At 36.0% G+C, this 16,949-nt stretch overlaps 1 protein-coding gene across 1 annotated transcript in view; it reads right to left on the bottom strand.

Moving 5' to 3' along the window:
* The window catches only part of SOHLH2 (spermatogenesis and oogenesis specific basic helix-loop-helix 2), a gene marked incomplete at its 5' end in the record, with an annotated part of 50,278 nt that overhangs the window by 23,057 nt on the left and 10,272 nt on the right, over positions 1-16,949 (bottom strand). The window contains 4 exon segments of the mRNA XM_084234880.1: positions 748-858; positions 2,547-2,646; positions 4,580-4,684; positions 4,760-4,821. Coding sequence (XP_084091006.1) covers positions 748-858; positions 2,547-2,646; positions 4,580-4,684; positions 4,760-4,821 — 378 coding nt within the window.

The raw sequence follows: 16,949 nt of genomic DNA, 5'->3' as shown, positions 1-16,949 counted from the left end.
GCAGATTCAACTTGCTCTCTAACATCTTGCTAGAGTCTTCATTCTAAGGTACAAATGTTACCTCATCACTCCTTTGACAAATCCTTTAGTTCCTCCTCAGCAATTTAGGTTGAAATTGAAATTTCTTAACATGATATCCTTACCTCTTAGCTATTACCTCTCATCTCTTGCCACTTCTACTTGTGCCTGCAGATCCAACTACAGAACAATACTTTCAGTTCCATAAATTCACTTTACTTTCTGATACTGCCAGCCTCTTACCTGGTTGTCTTGCCAAATGAAATGTTTTTCTCTGACTTCTTAACCAAATTAAAGGTCACTTTTTGTTTAAAGCTCAAGTTAGCTATCATCTTCTCAAAAAAAAAAAAAAAAAAAAAAAAAAAAAAAGCCTTCCCAGACCTTTTATTCTACCTTAGGTAACCTTTCTAGTGTGTTTACTTTATAGTCTTCTCTAACATGTCATTTGTTAAAACACAGTTTTCTAATCAATAGCCTACTTGGAGGTCTTAGAAGTAGGCAAGATCTGTTTGAAAGCAAAAATTTCTTTGTTACTCAATTCTCCAATTATGTTCTCACATAGTCTAATACTACTATTTGCTGAATGACAAAGAATGCTATTTCATGAATGAATGGCAAATGGCCAGATTTCTAGTGCTTTTAACAACAGCACAAAAAATTATGAAATTCATGAAACTATTTTCTTCTTACAAAAGAATAATGCTTATAAAGAGTTGTATCAAAATTCACCTTCTTAGCTTTTCCTTGCTTGAATGAAGAAGAGAAATCTTTTTGTTTTTCTCAAAATCTGACAACGGAGACTTTAATTCAAACCCAATTTCATTTCTTAGAGATTCTGAGCTAGAAACAAGAAAAATAAAATACATATAAGAGGAAAATTATCAGGCAATATTAAACAATGAGCACCAACACATTAATCAAAGGATGCTTCTCTAAGTCTCTTATTTCATAGAAATGTACAATAAATATTAAGCACTTTCCCTTATGAATTTGGTGCAGAATTTTTCATTTTGAATTTAAAAATAATTAATATCAAGGTCATCATTAGTTCAATGACTTTCAAATTTCTAAATATACTAATAAACAATAAGACACAAGCAGATTAAAATATTTTGACCTCATTGATTATGATTATCTCAAACCATGTGACTGTATCTAATGGTTATAGCAGGAAGAAAAGCACAAAGGATTAGAGGGTCAAGAGACACTACCCCAACTTGAGTGAAAAAGGTCAGGTTCCCTCAATTTAAAAAGTTGCCATTTAATGGACATTTCTGGCTCCATCATACTTTTAGAACTTCTCTAGGCATTTTGACTGATTAAAACAAATTCCCTAACAAACTTATACACTAATACTATCTCCTTTATTACACAGGACATAATTTGATTTGAAATTTTACTTTTATTTATAGTCATAGGATTCTGAGTGAAAACAAAGATTCAAGATGAGTAGAAATCAAAAAGCAGTTCCAACTAACAAAAAAAATCATGAGGTCTTTCAAAACCCTTTCTGACCTCATATCCCATATAAGGTTAAATGCAATAAATTTCTTTGAGGTTAAAATGTTCAAGAAAGCCATTGAAATATCTTCACTAGTTAAGTGTGTACATCTTGGTTTAAGCACAGTTATTAGTTGTCAAGGCTCTTCCTTGTTCAAAATAGTTGATGGTCACATTTCTACAGACAGTTGATGGTCACATTCTGCAAATTCCAAAAATGACCAACTCAAATTCTCACCATCATCACCCATCTCCTTAACAGCTGTGTGCATTCTTTTAGCCCTGTGTCTATTTAAAACCTCCTTAGAAATCAGCCTGAAGTGACAAAATTCATGAAATTGAATTTTTGTAAGAATATAACGCTAGCATTGGAAGAGTATCAAACCGACCCTGGTTCAACTGCATATCCAAAGCAGGGTTGAAAACAAGTTTTAAAAAAATCTATGAGAGGCAGAGATAAAGTGAGACAGAGGTGGAGAGCAGAGAGAATTTTAAGGGTTGTTTTCAATAATTTGGAGGAATAGCTTCACGAATTAAAAAAATCAGGAGATGCTTAGCGGTAGCTGGAAAACAGTTGAGGCTGCTCTTAAGTGCTTAAATATTGGGATTATATATACAATTTTTGTTTGTAGTAAAGATTTCATTGTTTTCAAAAAGTTCAAATGTCATTCCTATTATTTAGCTTTGATTAGTGATAACCCAGGTTCCACTTTAACACGCCCAGAGATGGGGAACTTCCTGGCTTACTATTCAACCTGTTCCACTGTGGTCAAGTATGATTGTTACGAAGTGCTTCCTTATATTGAGCTGAATACTTCTGTAATGTGTACCCAAGTCCCAACTCCGGATTTTGAAGTATAGAGAAAGTTGTATCCCTCTTCCACAAAATAGCCTTGTCTTTCTTTTGCATAAGACCAGCACTTGAGTTAGTGTTTCACAATCAACAATTTCTCAAAAATAAAATTTTTAGTGAAATGTTCATAATAAAAATCACTATTATGAAAAAGTAGGAAAAAAAAAAAACTAACCAAGCAAACAGATCAGTAGAAAAACATTCCAGGTGTTCACTGCAGGATTTCTGCAGGGGCAATCCATGTTCTTCAGGTTTCATATAATTTTCATTCTTAACTGAAAGTTTTAAAAAGAGGATCATTTTCATCCTAAAATCACTGGTGGGGATGATATTAATTACAATACAACCTTAATCAAAAGCATTGGTCACTTTTTACTCAATAGATTTTTACCAAATATGTATTTTTAAAATAGAAATTATGGGGGGGGGGTGTGTGTGAATCTGTGAAGTATGCACCCAGGTCAGAAAGCACAATTAAAATACTACATGCTATTTTTACCCCATTCAACAAGATTCTAGGATGTTTGCAATAGGCTTGCTTAAGACATCTTCAACCAAGTTTACTTATTAAGTTCTTATTTATAGGTAAATGTTGGAGACAGAAAATATGTATGCGTCTTCAACAGGCAGCTTCATTGTTAAAACATGGCATCTGATGGTTTTGCTGGGTTGTGTTTGTTTTTTGTTTTGCAGCTGTTCATCCTCACTGTAAAGATGAGACGGCTAAAGCAGACATGGCCATGACCAATAGAATGGTGCTAGACAGGTGGTGAGGTGCAGCTGCTCTACTTCCACTGTGAACCGAATAAGAAAGAGGTTGCAAAAAAGGACTTCAGTCACCACAATTAGTCATTTCCAGGATGAACTCTGAAACTGTAGTCTGGGAGTCATAGACTCACTAATCTCTCCTGAATGTTAAAAAAGAACATTTAAAAAAAGGAGTGGTGTGTGAAATCCTGTATCATCTGAAGTGACAGATAGATCATCTGATCTACAGGACAATCCTGAAAGTGACTTTAGGCCCATCAAAAAATATATTATCTTAATTTGAGAAGATTTCCTAGCTTGTATTCCAAGTCCAGAAAAGCTTAACTAGTCATTGACCAATAATTATGTCAACAGAATTTAATTTTGGAAATTGGAGTCTGTTCTTTTACAAGTCAAATTAAAGCTAATTTAATTAGCTTAAGTATTTAGATGACAGCAATATGCATAATACAATACAGGTGAAGAGTTTAAAAATGTCAGGTCTAATCGAAGCATTGACACTAATTATCTGTGTCTACAAATATAAAAAATATAAAACAAAGGATAACCACCCTGTTAACTTAAAGTAATTTATTTTTTTCATTGGTAATCTAACATATTCTTTTTTAATTAATTAAATTTTAATTGCGGTATATTAGGACACCTCTATCATGTATTACTACCACAGTGCACCTGCTCACCCATATTTCACCACATTGGACCACAGTTCTTCCTTTCCTCTTTGTCCTTAGCACTCCCCAACTTTGGTGTTTCAGTTCTATAGTCAGCTAACAAGTGTTAATTTTTAAGCATGTCTTTTCTGGCTATAAATTTAGTTATTTTTTATTCCACATATTAGTGACATCATCCAGAAGTTATCTAAAAATAAAGTAATTTATATGTAAGTGTTTTGCAAAGCAATAAATAGATTATAATTCAAGGTTAGTGTCTTTGGCTTTTAGACAATTATATACCACAGAATGATTAATTCCATTTATGACTAAGTAACTCAGCCTCTCTATCAAAAAGCCCTGAGTGTACCAAAAACTATTATTTGCCTTGTGCAACACTTTTATCTTAATCTTCTCAAATTAAGATAATATATTTTTTGATGGGCCTAAAGTCACTTTCAGGATTGTCCTGTAGATCAGATGATCGATCTATCTGTCACTTCAGATGATACAGGATTTCACACACCACTCCTTTTTTTAAATGTTCTTTTTTAACATTCATGCTTTAAAGTGTTTCTTCATAGGTAAAGAATATGTTTTCCTTTATTTTATTTACATTTGTTTTATTCAAACTATAATCAGTATTGTAACTTTTTTACAGTATATACAATTTACAGTTAATCCTTAGAAAATAAAAGGCATAAAGTAAAAAAAAAAAAAAAGAAACAACTTAAAATGTACAGAATTTAAACTAGAATTTTCAAAATTTGGAAATCTGTTTTTCACTCACCAGTATTTGAGAAATATGTTTTCCAGTATTTTACCACAATACTCATTTTTTCCATTGTCAGTGGTTCTGTTAAAGTAATATCAGCTCCATGCCCTGAAATACAACCTAAAAAGCATTGTATTCAGTATTGATCTTTGATTTTTATCCAGAGAGAAAACAATATATCTAACAGACACATACCTTTAAAATTTTCAGGGACTATAAATACAATCAACAAATGTACATCTTTTGCCCTGCCGAATCTGAGAAGAAAAATATGTTAAAATGAAGCAAAATCATCGTTCAAAAAATTAGATTCAATAGTTTTGCTTATTAGGAACTAGAGTGATTTTCTTTTTTCACTTTACAACATAAAATGGTAGCATTAATATGGATATTTAGTAAAAGCATCATTTCAAATCAGTGAGGGAAAAGATGGACCACTTTTATTCATGCTTTAAAAAAAAAACTTAGAAAAAAGGGGCGGAGCAACATGCCAGCGAGGAGACGCTGCGAGTAAGATCTCCCATTAAAAAAAGTTAATAGGGAGGAAAAGCGGCAGTTCCCAGTGAGAACTGGGACACGGAAGATAAACGGACCACTCCAGCAAACTGCCCAAAGAAGAAAGTTGCCATAAAAGAGGACCAGAAGGGAGGGAAGCGCAGAACCCTGCTCCCCTCCCCCGCCCACAAAGTCGGCACTCTCCTACCGGCAGAGAGGAGGGAAACAACAAACCAAAACGGCCAACAAGAAAAACGGACGCAGCAAGTGGGACTGTGAGTGGAAAGGAACTATTTCAGCCACCACACCCCATGAACGGGAGCTGTGGAGAACCCTGCAGGATCCGCCGCGGAGGTGAGCTCCAGGCGCCATTAAAGAGAGCCCTGCCCCCCAGGAGGAGACCAGCACCAGCACACAGCCCCGGCCGCCCGGTAAGCTTGAGCAGAAAGCGGCGCGCTGATCCTGATCGATCGCAGCTGCCCCGGTCCCCGCGCCTGCAACCTAGGCTTGCAGGGAGACCTCGGAGGCCCTCCCTGAGTGAGCAGGAACAAGGCGCCCAGGCAGGGAAGCGGGATTCAAAAGGCGCCATTCCCGCGCCACTGATCTGGGCTACAGCCTGCGTCCTGGAACTGAGGGCTTTGGAACTGAGACCCGGGGCACGAAATTAGGGGCGTGGGTTCCCCACGACGGTGGGGCACAAGGCAGACACAGCACCCCAAAGCCGTTGAGGTGTACCCTACCATCCCCGCTCTGCTCCCTGTCCCACGGGGTGGAAAATCAGCTCCCCAAGGGCTCTAGGAGAGATCTCTGGCGCCACCTTGCGACTTGAGCCAGCAGAGGCTCCTGAAGGAGCTAGTGGCCAGCTGGGGAGTTAGCCCACACCCGGCCCCTTCCGAACAAGTAGTCTGAGCCCACAGGGAGAGCGAGCACCCACAGCCGGGGCAGACCAGGCGCGCAGAAGAGTGTGCCTGAGACCGGACGTGCAGGGAGTGTGTCCCACATCACTATTTTAGAACACGGACATTTCTTCAGTAAAGACTACCTGCAGAAGGCTTCCTCAGGAGCCAGAGGTGAGCGGGGGAAGTTCGCCCACGCCAGACCCCCTCTGGCCTGCAGTCCAAGCCCAGAGGGGGAGCAGGAACCCACCGCCGGGGCAGACCAGGCGCACAGGGGAGTGTGTCCCCACATCGGCATTTTAGAACAGGGACCTTTCTCCAGTAAAGACTGCTTAAAACTGACAGATGACTCCTGGAGGAACCAGAGGGGAGCAGAGAAGCCCACCCAAGATGCCGGCCAGTCTCAACAACACAGTGTCCCAATGCATACGGCAAATTAGAAAACAGACAGTAGGGAGGAGAAGAACCACACGCAACCTAGCAACTCTCCAGAGAAAAAGCACACCACAAAAAGAAAACCAGGCCCCAGATTGCAACGACAATAACTTGGAAGAATTTCTGAGCCTTCCAGAAAGAGAATTTAAAATTGCCGGGATTAAAAAACTGACAGAAGTCATAAAGGAAAACAATGAAAAGGGAAAAATAATCAACAATCAGAAGAATGCAATTGAGTCCCTAGAGAGGGAAAACAATGGTCAGAAGAAAGAAATTGAGTCCCTAAAGAGGGAAGTAAAAGAAATGCAGGAGATCAAAGAATTAATGGAAGAACTAAAGAATTCTGGGAAAAGCAATGAAAGCAGAATAGATGAAATGGAAGAACGAATAAGTAATCTTGAAGACACAGAAATAAAAAGAACCAAAACAGAAAAGGAAAGAGAAGTACGAAGGAAAAAGAACGAAGAAAGACTTCGGGAACTATCTGACTCCATGAGGAAAGGAAATATAAGAGTTATAGGAATACCAGAAGGAGAGGAGAGAGATGTAGGAACAGAGAAAATATTCAAAGAGATAATTGAAGAGAACTTCCCAAATGTGAAGAAGGAGCTGAAAATTGATATACAAGAAGCAAGAAGAAAACCAAACTTCCACGACGAAAGGAAAAATACAGCAAGACACATAATAGTAAAGCTCCCAAGAATCCAGGACAAGGAAAAAATAATGAAGCTGGCAAGAGGGAAGAAACAGATAACATTCAAAGGAAAACCAATCAGGCTGACATCAGACTTCTCCGAAGAAACACTACGGGCAAGGAGAGAGTGGAGGGACATAGTCAACAGACTCCAAGAAAACAGATGCCAACCAAGAATACTCTATCCCGCAAAGCTCTCCTTCCTCTTTGAAGAAAGAATATGGAACTTCCCAGACAAACAGAAACTCCGGAATTTCATTGCAACTAAACCCCCACTCCAAAAAATACTACAAGGAGTCCTAAAGCCAGAACCTCAGAGGGACGAATAACAATGAAAGAAGGCCAAAAAAAAAAAAAGTTATTAAAAGAATAAATAAATAAAATCAAAGGAAAGACAAACACAATGGCAAATACAGATGTTAACATATCAATATTAACTCTAAATGTAAATGGACTAAACTCTTCAATAAAAAGACACAGAGTTGCAGCCTGGATTAAGAAACAAAACCCAACCTTTTGCTGTCTCCAGGAAACACATTTAGCTACAAAAGATAAAAATAGGCTCAAAGTTAAAGGATGGAAAACAATCCTACAAGCAAATGGACCAAAAAAGAAAGCAGGAACAGCTATACTTATATCAGATAAAACAGATTTCAAACTCAAAAAGATAAAAAGAGACCCCAATGGTCACTACATTATGATCAAGGGGACAATACTTCAAGAAGAAATAACACTCATTAACATATACTCACCAAATGAAGGAGCACCAAAATATATCAGACAACTGTTGTCCTCTCTGAAAACAGACATCAGAGAAAACACATACGTAGTGGGAGATTTCAACACACCACTATCAACAATGGATAGATCAACAAGACAAAAAATAAGTAAAGAAACCAAAGCTCTAAATAAGGACCTAGAGCAATTAGGCTTAACAGACATCTATAGAACACTAAACCCCAAAAAAACGGAGTACACATTTTTCTCAAGCGCACACGGATCATTCTCCAGGATCGATCACATACTGGGGCACAAGACAAACATCAACAGATACACCAAGATTGAAATCATATCAACCATCTTTTCTGACCATGAAGGCATCAAACTAGAAATAAACCATAAAAAGAAGGCAAGGAACTTTCCTACCTCATGGAGATTAAAAACCACACTACTGGAAGACCATTGGACTAATGAGGAGATCAAAGAAGAAATTAAAAAATTTTTTGAATTGAACGACAAGGAGGACACCAATATCCTAAATGTATGGGACGCAGCAAAAGCAGTAATAAGAGGAAAATATATAGCAATAGAAGCTCACATCAAGAAACAAGAAAGAACGCAAAGAAACAACCTAATCTCGAAGCTCAAAGATCTAGAAAAAGAACAACAAAAAAACCCCAAAACCAGTAGAAGAAAAGAAATAATAAAAACCAAAGCAGAAATAAATGAAATTGAAACTAAAAAAACAATCCAAAAGATCAATGAAACCAAGAGCTGGTTCTTTGAAAAAATCAATAAAATAGACAAACCCCTAGCCAGGCTCACAAAGGAAAAAAGGGAGAAAGCACAAATAAACAGGATCATCAATGAAAGAGGAGAAATCACAACGGACACAGCAGCAATCAAAAGAATAATCAGTAACTACTATGAACAGTTATATGGAAACAAGTTTAACAATCTAGAGGAGATGGACAAATTCCTACAACTCTACAATCACCCAAAGCTAGATAAAGAAGAAATAGAACACCTAAACAGACCAATTACAATTAGCGAAATTGAAATGGTAATCAAAAACCTCCCCAAAAACAAAAGCCCAGGACCTGATGGATTTACAAATGAATTCTACCAAACATTCAGAGACGAATTAGTGCCTATCCTTCACAAACTCTTCCAAAAAATTGAGAAGGAAGGGACAATACCAAACACGTTTTATGAAGCCAACATTACACTAATACCAAAACCAAACAAGGACAACACAAAAAAGGAAAACTACAGGCCAATCTCCCTAATGAACACTGATGCAAAAATCCTCAATAAAATTTTAGCTATCAGAATCCAACAATGTATCCATAAGATAATTCACCACGACCAAGTTGGATTCATTCCAGGGGCACAAGGATGGTTTAACATCCGAAAATCAATCAACGTTATCCAACACATCAACAAAAAGAAATATAAAAACCATATGATAATATCAATAGATGCTGAGAAAGCTTTCGACAAAGTGCAACACCCATTCATGATAAAAGCCCTTGAAATTCTTGGGATACAAGGAACATACCTCAACATCATAAAGGCCATCTATGACAAGCCAACAGCCAGTATCATTCTCAATGGTGAAAAGCTGAAAGCAATTCCATTAAGATCTGGAACAAGACAAGGATGTCCACTCTCACCACTGCTTTTCAATATAATACTGGAAGTCCTAGCCAGGGCAATAAGACAAGAGAAAGACATCCAAGGAATCCAAATAGGAAAAGAAGAAGTCAAACTATCACTATTTGCAGACGATATGATATTATACATAGAGAACCCCAAAAACTCCACAGAAAAGCTAATTCAACTCATCAATCAGTTCAGTAAAGTGGCAGGATACAAAATCAACACGCAAAAGTCAGTAGCCTTCCTATACACAAACAATAAATCTGAAGAAGAAGAAATCAAAAAGACCATCCCTTTTGTTATTGAAACAAAAAAAATCAAATATTTGGGAATAAATCTAACAAAAGAGGTAAAGGACCTATACAAAGAAAACTATAAAACACTGTTAAAAGAAATAGAAGAAGACACAAAGAAATGGAGAGACATCCTCTGCTCATGGATTGGAAGAATAAACATTATTAAAATGGCCATCCTTCCAAAAGCAATATACAGATTCAATGCTATTCCAATCAAAATTTCAATGTCATTCTTCAAAGAAATAGAACAATTATTGATGAAATTCATATGGAATCACAAAAAACCCCGAAGAGCCAAAGCTCTCCTGAAAAAAAAAGAAGGGAATGGAGGCATCACACTCCCAGACTTCAAACTATACTACAAAGCCATAATCATCAAAACTGCATGGTATTGGAACAAGAACAGACATACAGACCAATGGAATCGAATAGAAAATCCAGAAATGAACCCACAGATTTATGGTCAACTAATCTTTGACAAAGGAGCAAAGAATATGCATTGGAGCAAAGAAAGTTTGTTCAATAAATGGTGCTGGGAAAACTGGGTCGCTACATGCAAAAGAATGAAGCTTGACCACCACCTCACACCATACACAAAAATCAACTCAAAATGGATTAAAGAACTAGACATAAGACCTGAAACCATAAAATATATAGAAGGAAATATAGGCGAAACACTACGTGATTTGCACATCAAAGACATCTTTACAGACACATCACCCAAAGCAGTGATAGTGAAGGCAAAGATAAACAGCTGGGACTACATCAAATTAAAGAGCTTTTGCACAGCAAAAGAGACAATAACAAAAACAAAGAGAAACCCCACCAACTGGGAGAACATTTTTGCACCCAACACTAATGATAAAGGACTGATCACAAAAATCTGCAAAGAGCTGATGAGACTCAACAACAACAAAGAAAATAATCCAGTCAAAAAATGGGCAGAAGAGCTAAAAAGAAACTTCTCTGAAGAGGAAATGCAAATGGCCAACAGGCATATGAAAAAATGTTCAACATCACTTGTCATCAGGGAAATGCAAATCAAAACTACCATGAGATACCATCTCACACCAGTGAGAATGGCACATATTAAAAAACTAGCAACAACAAATGTTGGCGAGGGTGTGGAGAAAAAGGAACTCTTCTGCACTGTTGGTGGGAGTGCAAACTGGTCCAACCACTGTGGAAAGCTGTGTGGAGATTTCTGGACCTACTAAACATAGAGCTTCCATATGATCCAACAATTCCACTCCTAGGTATTTACCCAAAGAACACAGAAACATCAATTCCAAAGAACACCTGCACCCCTATGTTTATAGCAGCACTGTTTACAATAGCTAAGCTTTGGAAACAACCCAAATGCCCAAAAATAGATGACTGGATCAAGAAGATGTGGTACATATATACCATGGAATATTACTCAGCATTCAAAAAAGATAAACACATGCAATTTGCAGCAACATGGATGGCACTGGAAGGGATCATGCTCAGCGAAATAAGACAAAAAGAAAAAGAAAAATACCGGATGGTCTCACTCATAGCAGGAATCTAGAAAACTTAAATAAGGGACCAGGAAAATGAATATAAGAAAGTGAAAATCAAAATCAACAAAAAACTATGAACCAGAGACACTTTTAGGGGGGCGGGGGTGGGAGGGGAGGGATTGGGGTCAGAATGGGGGGGCTGCAATTGTATGGGGAATATAACAATAAAATTTATAAAAAAAAAAAAGAAATAAAAGACAAGCTCTATAGTGCCAACAGAACAATATTACTGTGTAACTGATTTCATGTTTTAGATTAGCATTAAAAACTAAATGGATTGAAAAAAAAAATAAAATGATCATGTGATTTAAAAAAAAAAAAAAAGCTTAAATCTTATCCAAATTCTTGATCTAGCCACCAGTCTACAAGAAAGTTAAGGAAGAAAGAACTATTTTAAAGAATGGTATGGAGATAAAACCAACAAAATCCAGAAAGTGGGGAATTCCATAAGACATATGACCACTTCTAAATATATATACATATATATATATTTATAAATAAATAAAGAACAAGACAAAAAGAGAAAGAAGAGAGGGAAGGTAAATGGAATGTTGATTTGTATAAAACAATTTAAAAAAGAAACCATAAAATAAACAGAGAAATTAGTGCCCTTATTGGATATTTGACAATCTTAAGGAATTGTAACTAATTTGGGTGTATGATATTGGTATTGTGGCTATTGTTTTAAGACTTATCTTAGAGAGATACCTATTATAGTAGTTAATGATGAAAGTACATGACATCTTAGATTTAAAATAATCCACCAGTGAGCAGGAATAGAGGGTGGGGAGGTGGGTATTACAGAGGGAGAGATGAAACAAGACAGGTCATATATTGAGAGCTATTACAGCTGCATTGTGGGTACATGAAGTTCATTATACTATTCTCTTTACTTTCATATGTTCGAAAATTTTCAAAATCAAACCTTAAAAGAAGTATGGCATTATTGTTCATACAATTAAATTTTCAGTTAAGTTGGAATCTGTGATAATTTGATAGATATTGAGTGTTGACATCAGCTAAAAGAAAATTATTTTCCAAGAAGAATATTACTGTGAATGAGACCTTAAAGATAAGCAAACTACTCTTAAATACATAAAGCATCACTTTTTAGTATATGGCTATATATAAAACAAGACCTGGAATAATCTTCAACTGAGTAATGTTGTTCAATTCTCTTACATATGCATATAAAAGCAAATATACATTGTCTTCTGTTTTAAGTTGCATTATATATAATTTACATATCTGAGCCAGATATGTAACTAAGAACTTACTATGGGTGAGAGAGACTCTGCTAATGGGAGCAAATACCTTGGCACCAACATGTCCTGCAGCCTCAGGGAAGTTCACAGGAAGAAATTCCTTACACAGATAGCAGTTAGCTACATGAAAGGTAGGGGCTGGGAAGAAGGCAGAAAGCAGACAAGCAATGAAGTACATTCTGGGCAATGAGAGTAGCATGTGCAGAAAACAGACAGTGAAAGAAGTCCAAGAGGAAGATACACATAAGATCAGAGAGGTAGGTAGGACAGGAATCTGATTATGATAGACCTTTCATGCCAAATTAAAGATTTGGTACTTAATTAAAATGGGCAAGAAGAAACTATTAACCTTGCAAGCAACATGATGATGTTTGCATTGTAGAAAGATGATTCTTGCCCATCATGGTTTGGTTTGACAGAGACGCAAAGTGTAGATTTAAGAGATGGTATTGCAGTTTCCCAGGCAAGAGCTGATGGTAGAGAAAAGGTGACATACCCAAGAACTTTCTTAAAAAATAGATAATTTAGAATGTTGACTTAACTACCTCAAACAACAAGATATTGATTAAATACGACATTTACCAGTTAAGATCTATTCAGGTTTGACTCTTTTCTATGAATTGAGTTTAGGTTGAAAGAAAAAAGGAAAGAATGTATAGTTTCTATGAGAAATGAGAAGCTCACGCAGAAGTACTACCATCAAAATAGGCATATGTGGAAGGCAAGATAGGATCTGACTAGCAGACTGAATGTGGTATATGAAAGAACTTAATATAGTATTATATACAGATGTTGGTTCACAGTGATGCACACCTAAAACATGTTATTTAGCAATTTTACTTCAACAAAAATAACAGAAAATCAATTAATATGAAAAAAAAACACCTTAGTATAGTGGTATTGAATGGTGGAAATGCAGTAATAAGAATTTTGCCTGTCACAGCATAAACATTATATACATATAATGTTATAACCAAATGCACATATATATTTTTTTATGATAAAAGTATAAGGACTAAGGGAAATATGAATAATAGGATGAAGAAAGATAAATGAATGGGAAAAAGGACTTAATGGGTAGGACCAGTAAAAGAAAGTTATTGGATAGCTTACTTGAACTTTTAAAATAAAAAATGTTTTGCAGAGTCACAAAAAGTAAATTATTGTAAGTTAAAATTCTCTAGCATAATATAACTTTTTAAAAAAAAGATTCTTTACTTTTAGTAATAATCTTGTGTTTATATTTTTAAATTTTTATAAATTGACTTCATTGACTTGAAAGTAAGTTAGACTTGGATTATGAATTTATATGCCCTGATGACTTTCAAATTTCAAACTTTACATCAGACAAAACTGGAATTCCTGAATTTTTGTCTCTAGCACAGACTCAATTACCAACCCAAACACTTCCCCTGCCAGTGAAACCCTAATTGTACAGAAACGCCAGCAATCAATAGTTCCCCGAATCCAACTCTGGTCTTAAGCTCAGCTGCTCATTCACATTCTTTACAAATCAATAAGCTAACGACAAAGGAAGGTTCTAGTTCCCAGGATAACCCAAAAAAAAGTCCTCTTTCTAATGAATTCCTTACAACAAAATTAAACAACACACAAAAAATGATCTCCTTTATCCATCCCAACTAATACCACTTGTTTTATATATTAAAATCAAATTATAGGTTCTAAAAACTTATGAGTACCTTCTTTGTTTTTTTTTAAAGATTTATTTATTTATACAAGAACCAGGGTACAGGCCAGATTCATGGGAGGGTGAGAGGAATCACCAGAGACAGAGCGGGGAACAGAACAGGTAGATTGATGAAATACACTGCTGAAGGGAGCAGCAGGCAAGACAGGAGAGGTCTGCCGCACCATGTGGGACCCTCGCCAGCTGGTCAGGATCAAACAAGCGCTACAGAAGGTGCGGACAACTTCACATCGCTGCGCTCAACCGCCTGCGTCACTAGGGGAGGCCCACCTTCTTAATTGATGTTTCTTGGGTTTTAATAATTTGCAAGTCATTGGGGAACAATTAATTTCTGCTAATGCTTCACAGAATGCTCTGTTCAGATGTCATGATCATTCCTGAGACTACACTTCGCATATGAGACAGGACACTGACACTCTAAGAGGCATCCCACAGCAGTGTTTGCAGTGTTAGTTCCCAGTACTGCCCCATCCCTAGGTCTGGTAAGTAGTAGATTTAAAAAAAAAAAAAATCATATGAAAGTGTTTTCAGCTGAGCTTTACACTTTACTGAACAAAGAAACTTGTCTTTAAAATTTACCATCTAAGAGGACTAAAGTGTTCTTAAAAGTCCCTATGAAGGCAGGGGAAATGTCTAAACTAATTTCATTTAGACCCAACAAGGACTTCAAGGAACAAAAATCAGTGTCATTTTTGAGCTGCAGCCTTCTTGAGCACAATTATCCATTATGTGGTCTGTGAACCAAATGCACTCAAATTATTCCCATATGGCCTGTTTGGAACTTGAAAAAAATAATATTCTTTTTTAACTACTTAATTAAAACAACTATTTTCAGTAAGAAAATTGAGTTTTTCTAGATATATGAAAATGCTGAGTTCACTTGCTATTAATAGGGAACTGTGATAAAATGTAAAGTTCTAAGAGTACATTGTAGTAAATAGTGATGGTTTGATATGTCCTGCTACCACTATACTGTTTATCAGAAAAGTTCCTGAGTCATGGTAAAGATCTAATTTCCCTCAGTTTCCATTTATATCATCAACTTATAGGATAATCTTTTTAGACAAACTACTGCGTTCTTATTGTGTTTACTATCCAGTATTCAGGCACTAGGTCATGCAAACTGGGTAAGATTTACTGAGTTGTATTGTCAGGTCAAAGATGTTTTGTAATCAGGGACTTAAAGAACAACTTGGTAGATGCCTATGGCTCCAGGATGGGGTTTTCTCAGGAAAGCAATAAGGTAACTGCTCAGGCAATTGAAACTATCAATGCATGGGGAAGAATAATATCAGATCTAAGCTTGATCTGTAGCTTGAACTGATGGAACCACATTCTGCATGCCTTTCCTAATGCTGAAATACTCTGAGCTCAGAAGAATCAAAATTTCAAAAACTGCAGAAACATTTCATGGAAAAGAAAATCATAATTTCAGGCAGGCTCTATACATTGTTGGTGAGCTTGAAACATATTTTAATTTTCTGTACCTGACTTTGGAAGATAACATATCAGGGTATCTCTGAATTATCAATTATCTGTCCTTTGAATATGATTCAGATTTGAAGACTGACTAATCTGAGAATCAAATATCCCTGGAGTCAAGTACATGAATCATAAAATTTTCATAAAATATTTTAATACTAGGCAGTATCTGAGTTCATCTGGCTAAATAAAAATGTATTCATGAAATGAAATCAAATTGAGGAGAAGTAGTAGGAATGTTAATCTATAATTCAGATTTTCCATTATTCTTGAGAATGTCAGTATAAGTACTAATAATTTTATGAATGATTAAAATTGATCACTGCTTATCTCCATGCTGAAAACATAGCTCTTCTTTAAAAATAAATTTAAGAATCTTTTTAAAGTCATTGCTTACATTTTATTCTATAGTAAGCCTAACAGGTTATATTTCATTATTTTCAAAATGAACCCATACATCTTTTAGATGATAGATTTATGATCATGTGCTCTAATACTGAAAATAAGTGTGGACACTTCTACTGTATAGCAAATTCTTCATTCACTGGTGGGGGATAATAAAGTACTCAGAGACAAGCAAGGTAAATAGTTATATTATTTTCCTAGACCTATTAAAATTTTGATATATTATGAAACAACAAAGATCTAAGAGGGGAAAATCTAAAATACAGCAGAAGAAAAGTTAAACCAAGACACTTTACTTTGCTTTAGTGATTAAATGTTAGCCCAAACTCTAAAGATATAGCACTTCAGGAAAGATAAAGATTTAAATGTCTTATAAATAAGACAGTACACTTATAGGACTCATTAATCTAAGAAAAACTACAGGTTCTAAATATGAACAAGTTCCACAGAGATTTAAATAATTCATAAACTCATGAAAGTTTTGGAGGCATGAAAGGGAACTTCAGAGACATTTCCAGCCACTGATGCCAGCATTTTCCATAAAGAAAACTGCTGTCTTTCAGAATTTGCTGCTCCAGAACAGCATTGCTGATATTGCATACCTGGTACTTGTCAAGACCTAAACTGGGTATTGGAAATAGTGTGACAGGAGATAAGAAAAACAAATCCAGGTGCATTCCATAAGCTATCCTTTTCTTCTTTTCAAACAAATGCTTTCATGGCAAAATAGAATGACCATATACATAACTATACATTTAATACCTTCATCTACCTTCTTTTCCC

The sequence above is a fragment of the Talpa europaea genome (assembly GCF_964194135.1).
Source record: "Talpa europaea genome assembly, chromosome: 6".
In the NCBI taxonomy this organism is placed as follows: Eukaryota; Metazoa; Chordata; class Mammalia; order Eulipotyphla; family Talpidae; genus Talpa; species Talpa europaea.
Note: the sequence above shows the minus strand (reverse complement) of the source record. Positions and strands in the feature narration are given on the sequence as shown.